This window comes from Engystomops pustulosus, chromosome 1 (genome assembly GCF_040894005.1).
Source record: "Engystomops pustulosus chromosome 1, aEngPut4.maternal, whole genome shotgun sequence".
In the NCBI taxonomy this organism is placed as follows: Eukaryota; Metazoa; Chordata; class Amphibia; order Anura; family Leptodactylidae; genus Engystomops; species Engystomops pustulosus.
In genome coordinates, this window is record NC_092411.1 from 197209255 (window position 1) to 197233484 (window position 24230).

The 24230-nt window shown below is 38.7% G+C and overlaps 1 protein-coding gene across 1 annotated transcript in view; it reads right to left on the minus strand.

Moving 5' to 3' along the window:
• Positions 1 to 23331, minus strand: part of LOC140070785 (ovochymase-2-like) — a 53618-nt gene extending 30287 nt beyond the window's left edge. Inside the window, exons 1-9 of the mRNA XM_072117690.1 lie at positions 23124 to 23331; positions 15467 to 15588; positions 13423 to 13516; positions 11827 to 11967; positions 9357 to 9448; positions 7733 to 7868; positions 7332 to 7493; positions 2402 to 2623; positions 1423 to 1563 (exon numbers count right to left, since the gene is read on the minus strand). Coding sequence (XP_071973791.1) covers positions 1423 to 1563; positions 2402 to 2623; positions 7332 to 7493; positions 7733 to 7868; positions 9357 to 9448; positions 11827 to 11967; positions 13423 to 13516; positions 15467 to 15588; positions 23124 to 23256 — 1243 coding nt within the window. The 5' untranslated portion in view covers positions 23257 to 23331. The remainder of the gene's footprint in view (positions 1 to 1422; positions 1564 to 2401; positions 2624 to 7331; positions 7494 to 7732; positions 7869 to 9356; positions 9449 to 11826; positions 11968 to 13422; positions 13517 to 15466; positions 15589 to 23123) is intronic.
• Positions 23332 to 24230: the final 899 nt, after the last annotated feature.

Here is a 24230-nt window from a genome sequence, read left to right on the forward strand (position 1 = left end):
ACCAACACTATGTATAACATATCCAAGGGCAAATGTTTATGTTCTCCCCTTGTTTGTGAGTGTTTTTCAGGTAATCCGCTTTCTACTATATTATCTAAATCTCAGAGGCTTTAACTGGCTTCCTTTGATGACCTTGTTTCACCTTCAACTTCAATTTGCACATAAGTTAAATGACTTGATACCCAAATCAAAAAAAGAGTTTAAGCCATAAAATACATAAACTACAGGCTTTGTTCTAGAATGTAATTCTAATCTGAATAAGAAACTTTGAGACAGTATCCAAATTTGCTTAGTCTGAGCATGCTTACCTTGTGGTGGGTGTTTGCAGCAGAAAGATCCCAGTTTCATGGGTCCAAGAAGTGTGAAACAGTGATGTAATACAGTGAATCGAGTGTTCTCTTTTTTCATCAGAAATACATGCAATGTTTTGCTTGACAAAGACTGAGTGTCGAAACATTGCGTGTATTAATGATGAATAGAGAGAACACTTGATTCACTGGATTACGATGGAGTGCCGCTGTTTTTTCCCTCAATTTAATCTAAATAAAGAAACCAGGTCACACCACAAACTTAACACCCTCTTTAAGCATGTTTAGGTCAAAAGCCTTAATCTAGATGTCTCTGCATATAGTCTGCTCTGCAGGCTATGAAGGCTATGTTCGTTTAGTATTTCTTATCATCAATTGTAAGGATAGGTTGGGTAGATTCCTGATGTATCTTTACGAGAGGAGGTATAAAAGGGTCCTTCTGTTCCATCCACCCCCACCCCCCCTGAAAGCATCAGGAAGAATGAACATCAGTAGTAGCCAGTTATTCAGGATGGCTCCCAAGTGACTTAACTGTTCTTATGAGGACAGTTAAATCACTGTGGACTTCCCAGAGCATACACTTAGCAGAAACCAGGGATAAATGAAATACAGTTTGGTAAACATGTACAGTAAACATGTACTTACTTTTATCGTATTAACATAATATTTTTATCATGTTTTTTATACTATACTGGGTAAAGAGTTTTTAGACATTTGCTATTGTTACCCTAGAAATTAACCCATTGGAAAATTCTAATCTTACAGCAAAAAACAAGCCCTCATATGCCCACATCAGATAAAAATAAAAAAAGTTGTAAAAAAAATCTGTTGGAAGTTAAGCATGGAAAAATTAAAAAAAAAGTGCCATGTGCTGGAGGCCATTTTAGGCTTTGTCCTTTGCCTAATCTACTACGATACTCAGATAAGGGATAAGTATTTGGTTGCTAGTGGTCTGCCCATTGACCAGCAGCTATCGTATGGAACAGGGATTACATGTTTTCATAAAGTATTCCATGAAAATGGTCTGTATCCCTAAACTATGTGGCAAACATGAATAGTTATACAGTTGCAGCTATACAGTTATGCAGTTATACAATCTTTACCAATAATTTACCTTCTATATCATCAGGATAAACTTCTTCCCATTTTATTTCAAATCCTCTATCAGAATTCACTTTGTCTGTTGTGAAATTCAGGAAAAGCTGATTGCTGGAGCTAATAATCACTGGAGGCTTCAAAAATCCACAGTAGCTACCTGGAATTACAAACAAGGCTTACTGTGACATCTTGGGGGCTCTATTATCTTATCAAAAAGGCAAGTGACTTGTCATATTAGACAGGACATAGATGACAGGACATAGAACAGTGATCGTTATGTCTAAAATGCATTTAAACCACAAATATGACCACAAAAATAACCTAAATTATTCAAAATAATGAATTGGTCAAAAACCTTCCAATAAACTAATTCTAATACCAGAAGTTATTTACATTAAATTATTAATCTGTAAAGCACTGAGCTGTAAGAAATGAGGCTAGATTGAAATATGAAGAGATCTGAAAAATTATGCTAATACTAGTCTCTGTAAAGTTATTCAAAGAATGCATAAAATATTAATAGCTCCAAAAAATGATGGCTGGCCTTATGCTCAGTGGTGCATTGCATTCTTTTGGCTTCACACTTCCCTTTTGTGCACAGTCATTTAGTGTGCAATGTGTCATGCTGCATACTTCTTGCTTATAATATAACATATTTTAATGTTCAGTGATGAAATTATTCAAATATACATAATTCAATTATACATTTATACACAAGACAAAATAATTGTTTCATAAATTAAATAAGTTTGTAACCGTGTTATACAATGTATTAGTAATACAGCTATACATTGAACTCCCCTTAAGCACATATGGATAATGCCCCCAATGCACACCATGCAATAGCCACTCTATCCCGTAGACATGTGCCTTCCTCCAGGCCCTGGAGCTGGTGGCTGAATTGTTTCCATAACTCCAATAGGCTTTAATGTAGAGAGCTTCAAGCATAAAGGCCCAATCATCAATTTTTACATTTTATTTTCATCTTTGCTTACCAATCATATCAAAGCTGTCCGATATTTCCAGGTTATCTCCAGTACATTGTCCTATTTCCCCATCCAGAGAAAGATCATTGAATGAAAGTTTAATAAGCATTCCTGGAGTAACAGAAATATTCCAGGTGCAGTGAAGATCGGGTGGATAAGTGTCAGGGTAATTCACTGAGTGAATAAAACCTTTGCGTCCTTTTTGCAGAGCATTACTGCCACAACCAGAATCTGCAGATGGCCATGCAAAGGAAGAAATTATATGTTAACAAGTTAATAACATCATTAATAAATAATAATTTGGATGTGGATATAATTCCTAACATTACCAAAAATATATTTCATGAGTAAAGGACAAGGGCGGTTTTAAAAAATTAGAACGACAATTCTGGATCAATCACCTAAAACCCAAATTAAATTATAGTTTACTTCTTTCTAATTTAGGGCTGCAATGTGTTTTTTTTTCATTCTTTTTTAATCCTAGTAGGAAACTGATAAACTGTAATGTACAGTATATACTCGTGTATAAGCCATGTTTTTCAGCACAAAAAATGTGCTGAAAAACCTTGCCTCGGCTTATACACCGTGCGGCGTCCCAGATGCTTGTTGCGGCTCCGGATCCTTGTTGCGGCTCCCAATGCTCGTTGCGGCTCCTGGCAGTTCCTCTTCTTTCTTCTCTGTGCTGTAATTAGCCTTCAGAGTCGCGTCCATGCGATCTGCCAGCCGCTGATGACATCATAATGTGCGCTGGCCATCACATTACGTGGACATGTCTCTGCCGGCTGTTACAAATAGAAGAAAGAAGAGGAACCGCATGGACCAGAACATCAGGGAGCTGTGCCGGGCTTCGGAACCGGTTAGTATGTAAGTTTTTTTTTTATGTGCTCGGCTGGCTGTATTGTACATGGGGCAGGCTGGCTGTATACTACATAGGCCATGCTGTATAGTACATGGGGATGGCTGTATAGTACATGGGGCGGGCTGGCTGTATAGTACATGTGGCGGGCTGGCTGTATTGTAAATGGGGATGGCTGGCTGTATAGTACATGGGGGGCTGGCTTTATAGTCCATGGGGCTGGCTGGCTGTATACTCTATGGGGCTGGATGGCTGTATAATACTGGGGACTGGCTTTATACTACTGGGGGCTGGCTATATACTACTGGGGGCTGTCTGTCTGTATACTACTGGGGGCTGTCTGGCTGTCTGTTTAATAATGGGGGCTGTCTGTCTGTTTACTACAGTACTACAGGGGCTGGCTGGCTATATACTACATGAGCAGGCAGCCTTTATACTACAGAGGCTGGCTAGTTATATACTGGGGGGGTGGGGTTTGACCAATGCATTTCCCACCCTAGGCTTATACTCGAGTCAAAAGGTTTTTAGTGGTAAAATTAGGGGTCTTGGCTTATACTCGGGTTGACTTATACTCGAGTATATACTATAAATGTTACAGGCCTGTAATTGCCAGGCGAAGTTCTAGAGTTTTTTAAAGAGAACCCGTCATGCAAAATAACCCCCCTAAACTAAATATATTTTCATAAACTGCCATTAGAGAGCATTGCCTCTATCCCTTCATTGTCCCTCTACATGCCTGTAAACCTAAGCAATGAGGTCCTAAAGCTGTATGCAAATGACCTGTGAAATGTCCAATGAAGCATTAGCATATTCAAGCTGTCCACTCTATTCATGAGTGGGAGGCACAGCCACACCCCCAGTGCTTGACTGACAGCCTGTATAATGATGTGAGGCTGTATAATGATGTGCTTCCTGGTGCTGGTGGCCACGCCCCCAGTGCATGACTGACAGCCTGTGTAATGATGTGAGGCTGTATAATGATGTGCTTCCTGGTGCTGGTGGCCACGCCCCCTGCAGCCTGTGTGTGTGTATAGGAGAGATACAGCAGCTCCAGACAGCCATGTTATAGCAGAACATGTCAGATTCATGTGTAGCTGATCTGTCTGTCTGTCTGTCTGTGTCTCTGTATACTAGGAGGATGCAGCATGTCAGCAGATGCAGCAAACACACTAGCCATGCTTTACTATACATTACACACAGACAGGAGCAGGGGGAGGAGAGGGGAGGGGTAACAGGGGTGACATCACTGCCTCTGACCATGTGACCAGCCTCATTTACATGATAAAGAATAGATGATTTTACAATGAATAATGTATGAAATAACTAGATAAAGGCTGGAATGGGATCCTTGTGAGCTGCTCCAACAGGTAGTAGTGACAGGACTAGTGGCAGAGACCTGATGACAGGTGTCCTTTAAATGTTGGCACCACATTCGCCTTGCACCAGTCACTTGGCACCCCACAAGTCATTAAGGAATTTCAGAAAATTTGGATCATGTCTACATTCAGCCAGTCTAGTATATTACAGGATACATGACCCGCGCTCGCACCACCCACACCATTTAGTATCTCTGCCTTCACTTGGTCTCCAGTCACCAAAGCCTCATTTTCAGAATATAGGGGTCCGACCTTCTCTGACCCATTTTTTTTTGCACTGATATACTTAAAAATTTCTTAGGATTTGTTTTGCTACCTTTGGTCACCTGTCTTTCATTTTGTATTTTGGCTGATTTTATTTCCTTCTTACAGAACTTCTTAGAAGCATCTTATAATTATTGCAGGCTTCAGATGACCCATCAGATTTATATTTTTTAATTGTCCTCTTTTTATTATTTATTTGTCATTTTAGCTGTAAGCCATGCGGGGAGTAATCTAGACAATCTATACTTGTTACCTATTGGAATAAATTTAGAATTATAATGACCCAGGATAGATTTAAATGTTTCCCATTTCACATTCGTATCATCATCTGACAGTATCTGATCCCAGTCTATATCCTGTAGTGCAACTCTGAATTTCAGGAAATTATCCTTCTTAAAATTCAATGTTTTTGATTTTCCCACATGTTTTTCATTTTTACAGTTCAAGAGGAAAATAATTACATTATGATCACTGACACTGACATTTTGTACAATTTCCACATTGTTAGAAATCACAAGGTCGCTGTCATGGGTGCTCCAGCGACCCACACCTTGGGTCGCCGGCTCACTGGTGCTCCTTTCCGTGATGGCGTCCGCTGCTCCCCCCATCCTCACTTACCTCTCCATGCTCCTGCTTCCCAGCGCACAAGTCCCCTCCTGGGGCACACACGTGCCAGCGCTCGCAGATTTAAAGGGCCAGCGCATCGCTGATTGCCGCAGGTCACTTCCCCTAATCAGTAAATACCAGCCATTCACAACATACCCTGCAGGATCTTTGCGCTCTTATACCTAAGAAAAAGCTCTTCCGTGTGACTAGTTCCCGTGTGTTGACCTCCCGTTGTAACCTCGGACCAGTTCCAGATTCTTCTCCTCTGCTGCCAACCCTAACCTCCTGCTCCATCCCAGACCCTGAACCGTTGCCGGCTGCCTCGACCATCTGCATGTCCCTGAACACGAGATTGCCTGCCAATTCTGTACCTCAACCTTGGCTGCCACCGCAGACAAGTCGCGCCTGTGGAACGACCTGGTGGCACCATGCTGCAGCAAGACCGACCCGCTTTGTGGCGGGCTCTGGTGAAAACCAGGTGCCACTTAGATTCTGGTCCCAGGTGTCGGCTTGTGTAATCGTCCATTCTGGTCCAGGGGGTTCAGTACCCGAGAAGCCTGACAGTCTCCTTTTGTGGGATCTTCTAGAAGCTGTACCATAAAATTATCCTGCAGAAAGTTGATAAAATGTCTCCCCTTCACAGACGAAGAAGAGCACTGACCCCTATTTATATTTGGAAAGTTTAAGTCTCCCATTATCACAACTGTCCTCTCCTGTGCAGCATGCTCCATCTGTTTATAAAAGCGACTCTCTATTTCTTCAGTGATATTGGGGGGTCTGTAGATTCCACCAAAAATCATTTTCTCAAAGTTCTTCTGGCTTTGATTCTCAACCCACAAAGTTTCAGCCTCCTCACAGTCTTCAGTGAGCATTGTCTCATTCACAATCAGTTTCAAATCTCTTCTGACATATAGACATGTGTCACCTCCTCGCCTATTTGCCCTGTCTTTCCGAAAGATTGTAAAACCTTGAATTATGTAAAACTTTGAATAACACCCCAATTAAGTGATGCATCTAGCCACGTTTCTGCTACACCAACTACATCTAACTGTTTTATTACTACGGTACGGCGGGCATACATCGTGTGAATGTAGCCTTACTGTTTTTGAACTCTGCTTGTTGAAACTCCTTTAACATTGCCATTCTTAAAAATGTTTAAACTAGATTATGGAACAGTAACCTCTGGATTTATTCTCACTGCTATATTTATAGTTATTTATTTATCCCATTCTAGGGCCCTTATTTTGTTATCTTTTGAACAGAACTGTAGGAGTATAGATTGGACCTAAACCTGCGTTGACGAAACACAACCACTACAGTCTAATACAGTCTCGGGGCAGAGGCTGTAGTAGGTTAGTTTTGAATGCAGTGACGGGCAGCACTGCCCTGGACCAGAGTACTAGAGAAAGTATAGGGTCTTTTTTTATTTTTAGACCCCCTGCGGGTAAGCATCCCAGATAACCCTATGCTTCCATAGTCATTGTTTATTGCTGTAGTTCAACTAAAAAAAATAAGGACATTTGAGTTTTAACTCTATATTGTTTTATTACTACTGTAAGGACAAGTCCACATGTTTCAAAAGATCTCAACAGATTTAGCTGCAAATCTAAAGTACAAATCTAATGCTACAGATTTAAAATGTGCATCACACATTCATTTCCACTTATTGAAAGTCCTAAGCTTATGAATCAGATTTGTAAAATCCGGTCTACTTGACTGGTATAGCAGTCTGCTTAGAAGCTGCTAGTAAACTAAAAAGCAATATGTTGCATGTGGACATACCCAAAAATTTTTTAATAAAAACTGAATTTGAATAACATGATAAAATTATACTTACCAACATAAGAAGGACTTTCTGTTGGGATAACATCTCCTTCAAATGCAATATATTTAGCATGGAATGATCCTCGTGCAGTAAGTTCATTTGCTTTAAAACGAACTAACACTGAATTTGATGAAGCAAGCACAGGGTCTGGGATTTCTTTTCCACAAAAATGTCCTAAACAAAATCACATTATTATACATGTCAGTTGCATTAGAAAACAATTCTTCACTTATTGTCAGGTGAGTAATCCTTGGCTGAAGAAGACAGCTAGGTTATCAACATGGGTACTGGAAGTAATGACAATGAATACTTAGGGATGGCGGGGGCTAGAAAGAAAATATTAACTGCATTTGTTACTGTTACTACAGTTTAGTCAATAGTGTTTGAAGGATAAAGCAGTAGATAGAACATACCTAATTTCTGGGATCCTTTTGTGTCACCATCATAAATTTCTACCACTTCTTTACATCCAGCTGGTCCAGGGAGTTCTAAGTTAAAGCTACTGAAGGACAGTTTTACTCTGTAACCAGCATCAACTGAGATTTTCCACTACAGAACAAAAACAAAGAAAATATCAATATAATATAATAACATTTTTAATAATTTGAATTGTGCACCTTCATGTAAATTTCCCATGTTTAGATTCATGCCACCTTCTTATTGTAAGGCCAAGCTCACACCACCGTTCATGGTGTCCATTGCTAAATTCTGTTATTTTCAATAATAAGAATAATGCTAGATACTGCACTATTTTTGCTGTTATTAATAACGATTCCATAACAGAAGGGAAGGACTAGAGTAACGGACACTGTGAGCAGTCGTGTGAACTTTATGTGCATTTGTAAAAAAAATTGTTAATCTATTGGACTTTTGTATGATTGCATAAAATATATGTATGAAATCTTAATATATATTTTACATGCTCAAATTTCATAGGTATGTATTGTTTATTGTAAAAAATATATATAAAAAGTAATACCCTCTTATTTGAGAAAATGACAAATCTGAATACCCCAGAAAATAATGGGTGAAGGGGGCTTATAGGCTATATCCACAACATGGCTGCCATCTTGAAAATGTCATATTGGGTCATGACTGTTTTTTCAAATGGGAATGCAGAATAGCTGCAATCCAATTTGCAATGTCTCAAAAGTTGCAATGTCACAAAAGTTGCAACAACAACCAGGACAGTTCTATGTGAACTATCACAGTTATTTTACATGTTTAGTTTGCTGACCATGGTGCTAAACACATAGATATAGATGCTGGATCCATTCCTTATGAATCCACATGAAAATCTATGGATAATCTCTGTGTTGATGGATTTTAAAACACAAATTCTTTTTCAAATATCACGTTCTTCTTTGATGTGCTTCAGGACCAACTTCCCTTTGGAATGTCTTTGGAACAAAAGATCTGATACTGAGCATACATTCTCCATAGACAAGACAGTGAGGATGAGGTGCAAGGGAACAGAGGAGAGAGTGAAAGTAGTTGCATCTGATGTACATTGTCCTGTGTTAGATGGTTATGTGATGACTGGCTTGCTGAGCCAACTCACTTACAGACTGTACACTAGTAATTGACTTGTCTGACTGTATTTAAAACATCTGTGCTTAAATTTTAAAGGCTTGGATATTTCTCTAACATCAGTGAATGTCCTGGTGTGAACTTAGCCTAAGATGACTTGCCATACCTTGCATCAGTATATTATTAAAATTGTATGTGTTTATATGAATTATTATAAGGTAATTACATGATATATTTGTACCCTACATTTTAGTCAAAGCAGCCGACCTTATGCAATTGTTTATTACATGTTTCTTCCTAAATGATAATTACATTAATAGACAGTCATCGATGCCAGAATTTTAAGACTTCACTGATTTAACAATAATTTTAACCTTATTTCCGTATGACATGAAACAAATCCAAAACAAGGCCACACCTAGACTCAATTCTGAATACAGAATAGGACATGATAAATATGTATTGAATTAAATCCTTCAACACTCCTAGATGGAAATGAGTAATTACCTGGAACTGGTCATAATTCTTGGAGTTATATGTGGCAGGGGACTGAAACTCTCCTGCGTTGCCATCTAAATATCCACCACCTCCCACAATATCTGAAAACATAGATTTGGAGAATATTCTCAATCAATGTTATAAACATTATGTTCACCTTTTTCTTGCAGTCAAATATATTATAATATACCTTTAATATAGAAAACTACTTAAAGGGATTATCCGAGTATAGGTTTGTTAGTATTTGATCGTTTTTTGGTAGGTGATATTATATGGTTCGTACCTTTATATATATGCTATCTGGATGTACATATTTTTTGCATTGTTTGCACCTTCTTGCCTATCCTAGCCACAGAAACGTATTGCTATTTAGATATTGTATACTTTGGCACTCTTTCATCTTATCCTATCGTCCATACACTTGTGGTAAGTGGTGGTGGATGGAGTAGGGTGATGCACCCACTCTGTCCCGTGTCCTTTTTTGATATTTTTTATTGATTTTAAACAAGCAGTTGTGTTTTCATGAATTATTTAATAAAGATTGAATTGTATTGAAAATCAGTTTTGGGTCTGGAATAGCACACTTCTTTTCTTCTTAGTGTATATATTCCCAGCACTGTATCAGGCACTGAGATACGGTGATGAATGAGCATGTCCAGCCACCTTGGCTGGCTGGATGTTGAACTCAGTGGAACTTTCATGCTCCTGTAAACAAACAGGGGCAAGGAATGTCTTGAGCGACTGAGGTGGTGAGTACAGGGTTGTTTTCTTTTTAAATGCCTCACCAGCCTGCATGCTTCACATGGTTCAGATCGGCCATTACAAACGTGCTCTCCTCTTCTGCCTTCAGTGGGGTGAGGTGATGTAAAAACCATGAAGGGCCCACCCACATAAGAATTAGCTGAATCTGAATTCTGAAGCTGGATAAAATATAATTTTATATTTACCAGATATATCTCAGCATAGGAAGAAGCCAGGAAAATGATACAGGTATGGTTGGAATTGTTATCAAAGGCTCTCTCCAGCTGTGCTAACACTATTTTTTGTTAGTAACTTTACACTTATGCTAACTTATCTTTCTGAGATTAAGTAGTCGCATACAACTCGATTGTTTACTGCATGGTGTACATATCAGCAGCATAGGAACATAGGTAGAGTGGGTACGGAAAGTATTCAAGTTTTTCACACTTGGATTTAGGAAACCTCTGCCATTCTTCTTGCAAATCCTCTCCAGTTCCCAGGTTGTATGGTGAATGTTGGTGGGAAGCCATTTTCAAGTCTCTCCAGAGGAGCTCAACTAGATTTAGGTCAGGGGTTTAGGTCACAGGATTATGGAGGCCATTGTGCTCTGAAGAACCTTGAGTGCTGTCGAAATTCTTTTGTAACCATGCACATATGTGCCTTGCCACAATTTTGTCTCAGATTTCCTTCAGCAGTTCCTTAGATCTTGTGATTCTCATGTACTCTGACTATGCACTGTGAGCTGTGAGGTCTTAAATAGACAGGTACGTGTGCCTTTCCTAATCAAGTCCAATTGGTTTAATAAGACACAGTTTCACTTCAAGAAAGGAGTAGAACGATCTCAAAAGGATCAGAAGGAAATGAAGCATGTAAGTTAAATATGTGTGTCACAGCAAAGGGTCTGAATACTTATAACCATGTGATATTTCAGTTTTTCTTGTTTAATAAATTAGCAAAAAATATATATCTGTTTTTTATATAGAGAGTATACGTTAATCAGCAAAAATAACTTGCTATGATATTTCCAATTGGCTTCAATGAAACAAAGAGTGAAAAATTTAACGGGGTCTGAATGCTTTCTGTTCCAATTGGCTTCAATGAAATGAAGAGTGAAAAATTTAACGGGGTCTGAATGCTTTCTGTACCCACTGTATTTGGCAGGATTTGGAAATGTATTTGGACGCTGCATTTTTTTCTGCTGCTCAATTATTTTGAATCTACTACGTGTCACAAAATTGTGCACTTAAAGGGGCGTTCTGGTGCAGAATCAGACCGTGCACCACATTTATTACCGCGACCTGACAGAATTATGTTGCACGCTCTATGTTAAAACCGCACCGAAAAAAGTTGGTGCACACTTTGCACACTTCATGTAGACTGTGCACCATGAATGTGTCATACTCCACAAACAAACTGCACATAATGCGATTTGCACTACTTTTGATTAATTTTTGGCCACTTTATCTGGAATTACACTTACAAAAAAACCTGTTCCGGCTTGCATACAAATTCAAGTGACAAACAAATCTACAGATCTTGTACATGAACAGGAGACTGCCTATCATCTGCTGATGACCTAAAATTCTTCCAAAGCTCAATTCAATTAAATATGTTGCAGTTAAAAACCAATTTAGATGTATGAGAAGGATCATACAGGCAAGAATATTTTACATTATATCTTTGAAATCTCATCTCAGAATCTTATAATTCTCAGAAAATAAAAAAAGGTTGTATTCACCTGCTATGTTTTTGGGGTCTACTGCTTCATACTTAGCATCAAAACCTTTGTCATTAGTTTCACCATTAGAAATAAAGGTCACAAAAATTCTGTTCCCAGCTGAAACTAGTGGTTTGGGAACATTGTGTCCACAATATGTACCTGTTTATGGATGAAGAAAAAAAAGGTCAAGACAGCATGGCAGATTTATCAATAAATGCATGTGTACAGGTGTTTTGAGAGATGACAGTGCTGTGTAGCCATCACTATGCACTTAATGCCTTTATACACATCACAAACTTTTTAAAATTTCTTAAAATGTTTTAAAATTTTTCCGAAACTTAAAAAAATCCTTGTAAATAATAATAAAAAAACAATTTGCTAAATAATCCATTTATGCATAAGTTGTTAAGTTTCCATAGTGATAGAAAATAAATGAACTCTGCTTAAAGGGGTTATCCGGGTTTTAAAAATTTCTTATGGCTGGGCTGGGGAGGGATATTTAAACATAATAAACATGTACTTACCTCCTCCGGCGCCGCCGATGTCCCGCGCCGCGGTCCCTTCGATCCGTGCCCCTGTTTGTTTACAGGGGCACGGAAGCCACGCACAAGGAGCTTCCGGTCCGGGATGTGGCCTGCTCCTCCTATCCGTCCCTATCTCTCAGCGTTGTAAGCGCTGAGAGATGGTGTCGGATAGGAGCTTCCAGCCGACCGGAAGCTCTCTGTGCGCCCCTGTAATGAAACCGGCGCACAGAGAAGACCGGCCGCGGAGCGGGACATCGGCGGCGCCAGACGAGGTAAGTAGATGTTTGTTATGTTTAACTAGCCCACCCCAGCCCGGGCCTCAGTTATTTTTAAAACGCGGATAACTCCTTTAATATGGTTCCATTACATACCTATCATAAACCGAGTTCTTGCTTGCGCTCTAAATGTATGTTGCAGAACTCATGAAAAGTAGTATGACAGCAGGATCAAACTATATATTAAGGAACATTTTTATTATACTAAATTTTTATGTTACATTTATCAAGAACAAAATAAGGCACTATTCAAACGTCTGTATTGGGGGCTTTTGTCTAGCTGTACACAGGTCTATTACACCTGTAAGGTCGATTACAGTCACGATGTGGTGAGAACACTGTATCTAACTGCACCGTGACTGATCCAGATGGCCGTGTTGCAAAATATAGACTAGGTCCTATTTCTGGCTTTGCAGCACAGACAATTTTTATAGAGCAGGTAGGGGTGAGGAGCAATCAACCCCCCTTCTCCACCCGCCTCTTTGTTTTGCCTGGATTCTTGCCTGGGTGAGCACATGGTCATGTGAATGAGGACTTAGAAATGGTTGTGAAGGTGGCAAGAGACTTGAGACTGCAGGTACAGTCTTGCTATGAGTGTGATGGGGGTTAGATGTAGAAGGGGCTTAAGGGTGTGGATTTGATTTTTAGCCCAAGAAAAAGAACCTCTGTGCCTTTATTGACATATATAACAATAAAATAGAACAATTAATCTGCATGAAACTTTGGAATTAATAAAAGTGTATTTCAAATCCTCAATATAGAATGTTTAACTTTAGTTATGTTTCTGCTTTAGTTTCTGCTTTAGTTATACAGACCAAGTACTCCGACGTTATCTTCTATAGTGACACGATCTTCAATACATAATGAGCTGCTTTCTACATGGAAATCCTCAAACCACAAGTGGACAACCTGCAAAATGGAGGTTGTAAGACAATTAAGAAAATTCATATCAATAATCACTTCATTTTCGTTATGGTGGCACATCTGGTGGCCAAGAGTTACTTACATATGTTACATAACAGATGTAAACACTTTAGTTTTGTTTCTGTAATAAGCAAACAATGGGGCTTATTTATAAGGGTCCACGGCCGCACTTTTGTTGGTTTTTCCAACTTTTACAGGATTTGCGCCGCTTTGACAGGTATTTAAATGGGGATTGTATCGCACGCGATCGAATTTTGGTGCACTTGCTCTCATGCATCATAACTGACTGATTCGGATTGAGCGCGGGATTTAACTTTCAAATTATGCTGCAAGACAATGCACTTACATACACCAGGAAGAAAAAGGTGAACTCCGGCGGACCTGAGTGGGGAAGCGACACATGCAGTGTAATGGGCACACAATCTTAGCGAAGCGCGGCACAGTGCATGATTATGGGACATGCACTTTCATGAACTCCGTGGGATTGGATAAGCAAATGTGCTCCAATGTGTTACATTGGGGGTCATTTACTAAGGGCCCGATTCGCGTTTTCCCAACGTGATACCCAAATATTTCCGATTTGCGCCGATTTTCCCTGTATTGCCCCGGGATTTTGGCGCATGCGATCGGATTGTGATGCATCGGCGCTGGCATGCACGCAACGGAAATTGGGGGCGTGGTCGAAAGAAAACCCGACAGATTCGGAAAAACCACCGCATTTAAAAAAAAAAAAAAATCCGCGTGACTCACGCTTATCTTCACCAGGAATAAGCCGGTGAACTTCAGTGCATCCCGGCCGGACCCGAATCCACCGCAGAGAATGCGCCGCTGGATCGCGAATGGACCGGGTAAGTAAATCTGCCCCATTATTTTACAAAGTGTCCAGAAAATGTACATGATGTTTGTTAAATAAGTATATGGTGCATTTGCAGCAAAAAAAGACAAAAAGATATGCGCCACTCACCAATAAAATCTTCTTTTATTTCAAATTACAGCAACGGACCGTTTGGAGCACTCCTGCCCTTTGTCTAGCCGTATGGCTAGACGAACTGCAGGAGTACGCGACACGTCCCTTGCTGTAATTGTGCACCTGCTGTACACCTTTCTGTCCCAAGTGTTCATATTTGTAGTACTACGTTTGTAATCTACATTCTGTTAAACTGTTTATAAATCTACATATATATAAATGTTACCCTAGGGTTGAATTTTGACCCAATGTAATCCTGTTACAGACTGAGCTTATACCAAACGAGAAGTTGTGGCAGTCTTGTACCATACAGGAGATTGTGTTGACAGCTCTAACTCACTTCCTGTGCCTCCTAGAACAGGTGCATTCAGGGAGTGTCTATAATTAATTGACCTTGAGTACCCTTGAGGGCCCCTGAATGTCAAAGTCCACATTTGGTTCTATGTTCTAAAACTGCATCATCTGGAATTTGAAAAACATTGCTGCTTTATAACAAAAACTGTTCCTCTTCTGACCTTGGCAACTTCATGGTATTGCAACTAATCTCTATTTATTACACAATTTCACCAATGCTATTTCCGTTTAAGTGTCTAAAAAGCCGGTCTTTTTTGTCTGTTTGGATACGCCTCCTGAAAAAGCAGCAAGAAGCAGCAAGCGAAACAGGTAGCAGGGTGAGGGGAGAGTGCACAGGTAGTTACCTCCATATTGCTAATATTGCTAGTCTTACAAAATGACCCAAAGTGAAGATATATTAAATATAAACAATGTAAATATTGATTAATCTAACCTTTTGTTTGGTTGCATGCATTATATAGACAGGTCTAAATCTGACTTGGAAAAAAAATGTGATGAGTAAATTGAAAAACATATGGTAAAACTTGCTGGACATCACAGATACCTTAGATGTACAGTATACCACAACAGGGTGATTTAGTCACATGCTTTAGGTGAGACCTAAGACCACTTACTTTATCATCAGGAACTATGATCTCCCACGCACATGTTTTACTGTTTACATAATTTGATGGATAATTCAGACTGGAAAAATGTCCTGAAGATCCAGATAGATGATGTATAGAACTGCAGCCAGCTGATAATTTGAAGAGAATAGTTAATATGGCTTATTTTGTGTTGGTAATTATTTAAATTACAAGCAAATAAAGTATCGAGTATCACAGACACATTAGAAATCAAGTCATTGTTTTCATATTATCTCTTACATGAAAAAAACTGCGGGAGGGCCACAACCGTAAGCTCTATTATAGAAAACTGCTTTTATCCCCTACAAAGTTATTGCATATACTGCAATATACTGACACAGTAGACTGGGAGTCACTATTAACTATGGTCTTATAGCAAAACTTAGAATGGGGCTTCCACAACAACTTAACCATTGAACAACACATTTTGAAAATCGTGCTTATGGTAATGTCATTATAAATATCCAGGTGTAGCACATGGCTGGCTGCAGAAGAGGGGGAGGATGCACACTCCTCACTTCTCCATAGGCTGCCCAGGCAGGTCATGGTGTGGTGAGAGATGGTGTGGTCAGGGGTAGCAGCCATAACAGTCGTTATGGGGCCCACAGTGTCGGGGGGCCCGGTCATCTGAGGTATTAGGTGTGTATATGCAGCATGGGTGGATATGGTTTATATGTGGTGTGTAAATACTGTATGTGTATGTAAATAAGTAAGTATATGAGTGTATAAATGTGTGTGATTGCAACTCACATTAGTTAGTATACAAGTATGTGTATTTTTTAAGGAGGAAGGGGGTCCCATTTAGAAGTCTGAAATGAGACCTTGTCTCTCCTAGTTATGCCCCAGGGTGTGCTCACCACACCATGACTGGGTGCAATAGACCTCTATTGTGGCCTTGATCTGGTGCCTTAATTTTAATGTAGCATCTAAATATATTGATAACCATCACATTTTTTTCAATATTAATTGCATATGTAATAATATTTTAGATAGAGCTTAACTGCCTGGATAATCACATGGTGTCAGGGTTCAGGGGTAGTGGACCCACTGTACTACCGCGGACAATAACATAGCCGGGACCTGGGAGCAGAGTGGTACCACCAGGTTGTCCACAGGTGCGACTTTGTTCGCAGTGAAGGCCAAGGCAAAGTACAGAGTCGTAGAGCAGAATCGTAATCGGGGACAGGCAGGAGGTCAGCACAGGCAGCACGGGATCATAGTTAGTAGCGGGGCAGAAGGTCAGAGCTGGTAGCAAAGAAGCATAGTCAGGAATCAGTCTAAACGCACAGGGCAAGTAGCAAAGCTTTCTCAATGGCATGGAAGCATAAAGATCCGGCAGGGCAAAAGGGAAGAGGCTAGATACTTATTGGATTGCCAGGTGGCCAGCACCAATTTGCCTTTAAATCTCAAGGAAGCCGCTGTGGCGCCCTAGGTGGCGGGTACGCGCTCGTCGGGTCGTGGTAGACAGTGCTGGAACGCGGACAAATGGCTGAGCCTGGTACTCGGCTCTAGGAAGGCACAGGGAGGCACATGGGGAGGGTCGCAGGAGCACCCATGAAACATTTTTTTTTGTGTGTTATAGATAATATTGGCCTTTGTGATTCAAGAGTAATTATCAGCTTCACCCTTGATCCTTGTCTTTTGTACGTACTGTACAAAAACATACGGTAAGTCCAAAGTAGGTAATGTAGGTCAGCTGTTTTTAAGATAAGGAAAGAGTTGAAGAATTTCAAGGATAAATATTACGTGATAAAGTTCTGTTCCAAGATAGTCATTATTATCTGTTAAACTTTGAAATGATGGACATAACAGGTCACAAGATAATTTTGCAACAGTTTTTTTTGGAAGAAACTATTAGGAAATCATTTGAATGATATTGTATAATTTTTAAAATGATATTCCTTTTTTTTGAAAAATACAGAGTAAATGGTTAGGGACTACCAAGAACACTCAAAAAAGTTGTATAAATTATAAAATTATATTCTTTGTACAAAACAACAAACCTCTTGTTCATAGACTGCCTCTTTAATTGTAACCCTATTGACTTGCATGATGATGAATATATATATATATATATATATATATATATATATATATATATATGATAATATTATAGCAACTTACAGACGCTAAGCAATATGTCTCATCTTCAAACAAGAGGTTATTGAGACAAGCATGTCTGTTTTACATTGGCAAAAATTACATCCATTTTAGTCAGTGTTGTGTTAGTATTGTATTTGTATTGTATTTCTGTCCCCAGAAACATGTGTGAAGAAATAAACAGCACTTTTAAAAAGATTTGCAGACCCATTGGGCTCCTTGCACTGCCCCGACAGAGTGGACCAACTGTTTTTTGGTGCACCTTTAACATGGGGTATACGAAACACTTCAGTCGGACTTTGCATGTTAAATGTGGCACACTGTCTGACTGTGCACTGGAACACCCATTTCAGTGACAAAATTTGTGTCATGCGAAGAATAGAAGAAAAGAGAAGAAAAATGGCGCAGGGACCTTAGTCACTGGTGTAACTTGAAGCTGATAGGCCCCAGTGCAAAGATTATGCCAGGCCCCCAACTATAATGTATGGTTTGTAGTACTAATCTTCTTATATGGGAAAGAGAGACCTTATGGGCCCCCAAAGCCTCTTGGGCCCAGTTGCGACCGCACCCTCTGCACCCCCTCAAGTTACGCCCCTGACCTTAGTAAATGTGCCCCATTGACTTCACTAGAAGTTTGATGTCTGCATGTGCGAGGAAGTAGTGCTACATTTCTTCTCACTGACATATGGGAGACATTAATCAGTGCATTCACACCAGGTTTCTGGTGTAGAAACACCCAAATAAACTCAATTTCTGCACTGCACTGCAATAAATTGTGATTTTTCTCTCAACTATGCAACCTCCCCACCATGGGGGCGTGGAGGGAGCTTGAAGGAGCGTGGCAGCTGGCAGAGTGGGCCAACACAGGCCATTTCTGTCCCTATGCCTGCGCTTTAAAAGCCTGCAAACATTCATGAGGTCTAAGCCTCATGATGTATGGCGACAGGGGTGGGATTTTATCATATGCCATAATCCCATGCAATAATGGATCAGTATGCTATCAGTAAAAATCTATGATGCCATTTGGACATGCCCATGTTATACCACACAAAAAAGCTACAGTTAATAAAACTTTTAGATATCATTATCTCATTAAACACAGTGTTGATATATGACACATTTTGTGGTGCTATTATATAAGTATCTCATGTGATATATTGATAGGTCTGCCCAGTTTGCTTATTCTGCAGCCCCGGAATCTGTGCTGCAAATCTTGCACTTACCATCTAAAGAGATATTATCTACAGTATTTTATACGTATATAAGTAGTAGTCATATTATCTGGAGTGTAAAATATATGTAAAAGAAGAATGTATCATAAGAAGAAAATTCCAATGTTACACTTTTACAGTTCTAAGCCTTCCCATTTAAAAAGACAGTGACCTAACCTTTTATGCTAGAAGTGGAGGGCTCAGTACAAATTTGACCTCTATTTCTTGGTGACTGCCTCCTGCATAGAGTTTTTAATTTCCATCAGTCATTCTTAATGAAGTCCCTATTGGTGCCGCTCCATACTTAATTATTCTCACCTGCCTTACATTTTATTCAGGTCACTGATAAAGGAGAGATCATTTTAATGTCTCACATCTAAAACAGTATTATTTTAGTTGCTAGAGGCTGAAGTGAAGTGTCACCTGCTTCTGTACCATGTGATGTGTATTGATGTGAATAGTTTTCAATGTACTGAAAAAGAACAAAAAACACAGTCCAGATACAATATAGAGAATATAGTAAAAATTGCTCAAATTTTTTATTGTAATTTGTAAATGGAGTGAATGTCAAGTTTGGAGACAAAAAAATGAATTTCTTAGGTAATTATAATACATATGGAAAAGAGAGATTAACTAAATGTACAATACAATGTTTTAGCAGGGGTGCATAACTAGGAGAGAAAGGGCCCCATAGCAGACTTCTGAATGGGGTACCCCTACTCCCTCAGTAACTATACATATTTGCATATGCCTAATTTCATGGCATTAGGAGCTGTTGAGATAGCAGTTATTTGAAGTCCCTGGTACCTAGGAGAACCTAAAGTCCATATAAGAGTACACTAATGTTCTTCACGGTTTATATTTATAGGCATGGCCTTAAAGGGCTAAAAGAGGATCTTTCATGTAATTAAAATGAGTAAACTTTCTCAAAAAATGCCTTCATTAGGCTGTGTTCAGTTGAGTGGAAAGTTTTAGGCATCTCCTGTGTAAAAAAAAAGGGAAACATTGCATAGAGAACAACTGGGATCTGAACGAAGGGACAGAATGTGGGTCAGAGTCAGTAATGGTCATTTTTATTTATATTAAGATCACCATTTAGAAAAGATTTAAATATATTTTTAATTCCCTGGAAAACACCAGTAATTTGTGCTACTCAATATAGGAAGTGTTCCTCTGTATTTTTTTTTAACCTAATTTGACAGCGTTATAAAAGCGTATTATTCATGTCATTTACATTACAACAGTATAACTACACAATCTTGTGTTTATGGCCCCTTACAATAGCGTTCTGCTATGTTACTTCATGAATTTGACTGGTAATAGAGCAGAAAAACATAAAAAAACAAAAAAAAAATATTTGTTAAAAACCATGTTTCCCAAAAAATAAGACACCACTCAAAATAAGACTTTGTGAAGTTTTTTTTCCACATTTGAAATATAAGGCCTCCCCTGAAAATAAGACCTAGTGGCAGTCATTGATACAGCTCCCCCTTTGTCATAGATTTAGATTATAAGATCTTTTAGATACAACAAGAGGTTGTCACAAGGGATAACAGTTGCACTGCAAATGCGCTACAATCAGTTACTTGAAGAAGTGCTGACAAAAAGAACCTGCCATGCAAATGACCAACCCCAAATAAATAGTAAATTAAATAACTATGATTAAAAACATTTCCCTTGTTCCATGGCTGCAATGTTAAAAAATCTCACACTTAGTAAGTCCAATGGAGCCCTGCATACTCAGTGTTTACTGTGTTGCCCTACCTCTGCCTCTAAATTCTACAGATCATGCTGCTATGTGAAACCTTGAGAGAGAGCTCTATTACATCATTGGCCACTGCATGCCATGTGACCAGGGTGATGTCATCTAAAGTCCTGAAATTAACACCAGAAAAGATGGATGCATATACTGGACCAATATACAAACACAATTTTTATTAAATAATAATCAATAAGGAAAACAAGACAAGACATCAATATAATAAAAACACTAAACAGGTACAGCAGATATATGTACCTAGCTCTCACGGGTCAAAGAGCGACCGAGCCCCCCCCCCCTGGTTCAAACTGCCCACCACTGCGATATGCTGAAATACCAAAGAATTGCAGAGTAGGGTAGACAAGTGCACAATAACCTCTTCTGAAAAAGTATGTATATAGGTGTGAAAAAACTTCCCTACTGATACAATACCCAATTAGATCATCCTCATGGGAACAAATGCACAAGGTAATAGAGGTGGACCGAGAGCCAGGGAGGTAGAGAACCCCACCCGTTTCGTCACCCGGACGAAGTCACCCTGTGGTGACAAAATGTGTGAGGTTCTCTACCTCCCTGGCACTCTGTCTACCTCCATTACCTTGTGCATTTGTTCCCATGAAGGAGATCTAGTTGGGCATTGTATCAGTAGGGCAGTTTTTTCACACCAGTATATATACTTTTTCAGAAGAGGTTATTGTGCACTTGTCTACCCTACTCTGCAATTCTTTGGTAATTCAGCATATCGCAGTGGTGGGCAGTTTGAACCAGGGGGGGCTGGGTCGCTCTTTGACCCGTGAGAGCTAGGTACATATATCTGCTGTACCTTTTTTAGTGTTTTTATTGTATTGATGTCTTGTCTTGTTTTCCTTATTCATTATTATTTAATAAAATTGTGTTTGTATATTGGTCCAGTATATGTATCCATCTTTTCTGGTGTTAATTACATGTGTTGCTAAGGGTGCATGGACAATTATTGATTCTGGCAGTGCCTGTCCCTCCTTGTGTATAATAGTCATTTAAAGTCCTATTACATTTGCACAGTCTATTCCATGTATTTATCTGATCAAATGAAATGTGATCAGATACATACATAGGGTTGACGAAGGCACTGATATAGTGCTGAAATCCAAAAATATAAGACACTGGGGCAGATTTATCAAGCTGTCTGAAAGTCAGAATATTCCTAGTTGCCCATGGCAACCAATCACAGCTCTCCTTTAAAATATATATGAGCAATGGTAAAATGAAAGCTGAGCTTTGATTGGTTGTCATGGGCAACTAGAAATAGTCTGACTTTCAGACAGCTTGATAAATCTGCCCCGCTGTCTTATTTTCTGGGATACACTGTATCAGCATGGATAGTATAATTATGTTAAAGATAAGATAAAATATGGACTGTGATCCAGAATTTTGCTCTGATACTTTACACCATGCTAGTGTAACATTGTTACCTAGATAGTAAAGAAACATGTAGTTCAAGGGTTTATTACTTTATGATTATTAACCAAGAAGGTATCATTGAGGTGTTTTCAGATCATAGAGAGAAAAGTAAAGTAATCAGACAGAAGTAAAAATATATATATGTTTTTCAATCATATAAATAATAGCAGATGTAAAACTGAAAAACTGGTGATTTAAGGATTCCTTAAGCACAGGCCATGTTCCACAGGACTAGTGAATGCTGCACAGTCATTACAAGATTGACACAAGAATCATTACTTGGAACTTTTGTTTTAAATTTAAATAAATAAATAAAAAAATATCAATGTTTGCAGATAAGTATCAAGATGGATCTGGGGAAGTTTGGAGGCTTGGGCAGAGAAATTGGAAATAATGCATGCAGTTTGGCCAAAGAAACAGCAAGTACAATAATGTATTTCATAGTAAAAGATTGAGTAAAATCTATAGTGGAAAATGACTTGGTGGAACTTAAACTTTGCTTTATTTTCAGACAGTTTCTGCCAAGGTAAATAAATTTATAGGATACATCATGAGACATGATAAGGACATTGTTAGGAGTGCATGGGTAGACAAAGCTATTGTTATCATACTTGGGGTATACGGGGCATTTCAGCTGTGATGGTTAAAATACTAGAAAAGTTTAATAGAGGCCTGTATGCCTTTCTTGAGAGCAAAATATGACATTCTTAGGACGTTATGTTTATTCAGTTATTTAATCTGCGATCTATATCTTGAGTTGAAAAGGAATTTATGGTGAATTGGCATTAGTCTTAACATTGTAGAATTAAAGGTTGGACCTGCTTTTTTATTTAACTAAAACTACTAAAAAAGTATGATGTAAAATGAAAAATTAGGTAAATTGCACATGTAAATCTACATTAATGGAAGTTTATCAGAGCTCATAAAGTATACTGCAAAATTCACTTAGCATAAAGGCAACAAACATTTGCACTTACATTTCTCACATGCAAGGATGGTAAAATTAAATACAGTAAACATCTCCTAAATTCCACCCTCGAGAAGACCATCCAAAAGTCACTTAAAAATACCTTATGAAAAATGTCATCTTCTAGTAACTTATTTTGACCATTATAAAGACACGTTAAGAACTTACCTTCTTTTTCATTGTTTCCATCATTCTTTTGGGGATTCACAAAATGGAGCACTATTAATGCAATGCAGACACCAGTCATCAACACAAAAAGAACAATCAAGAATATCTCTAAGGATGTTAACTTTCTCGACATCTTTGCTTTGGTTGGAACCCACTATGTATGGGCTCCGTTCACAAAGATGTCAAATGGAAAAGTGGATTAGGTGAATTCTTTCTGAATACTAACCAGCATTATATACTCATCTCACTCATTTTATCTATATTGCTTTGGACTCTGACCCATGTTTTAAAAGGATTCTGCACTTCAGAGAAATATAGCTTTTTAACTATGACAAAAATTGTGTAAGGGCTATTCCTTTTATTATATATTTACCTTTTTCCCATTATTTTACTCTACAGCCTTGTTCTCAAATGATAGTAATAAACGTATAAACAGAGCAATAGAGCAATACTAAAGCTTTAGCCACAACACGGTAACAACCTCCCACAAAGCTAAAATAATCATAAAATAAAAGCAGATAATGACCCTTGTAGCTTAGAAATAAAACATGAATGGACAAACAAGTTTAGAGCAACCCTGTATATTAATTACAAAAATGACAAAATCTAATCTAATAAAATCAACATCTCAATGATTATCGAATGATAACTGTAACAGCACTGTTTCACATGTATAATGGTATACAGACAGTCCCCAGGTAACATACAAGATAGATTCTGTAGGTTTGTATTTAAATTGAATTTGTATTTAGGTCAGAATTGGTGTACTTGATAATTGTTACACCAAACAAATAATTTGGTCTGGTGACAATAGGATTTTAATAATTTTGGACAGTCATGGGAACAAGGATTAACCCCTTAATGACGTATGACCTACTAGTACATCACATGTTGCCTGGCAATGTTTGGAGAGGGCTCACATGCTTACAGGCCCATCATATTTAAAAGATAGCACACAAGTTATCCAAATCATTGAAAATATAAAATGGGAATACAGGCGGTCCCCTACTTAAGAACACTCGACTTACATACGACCCCTAGTTACAAACGGACCACTGGATATTGGTAATTTACTGTACTTTAGTGCTAGGCTACAATCATCAGCTG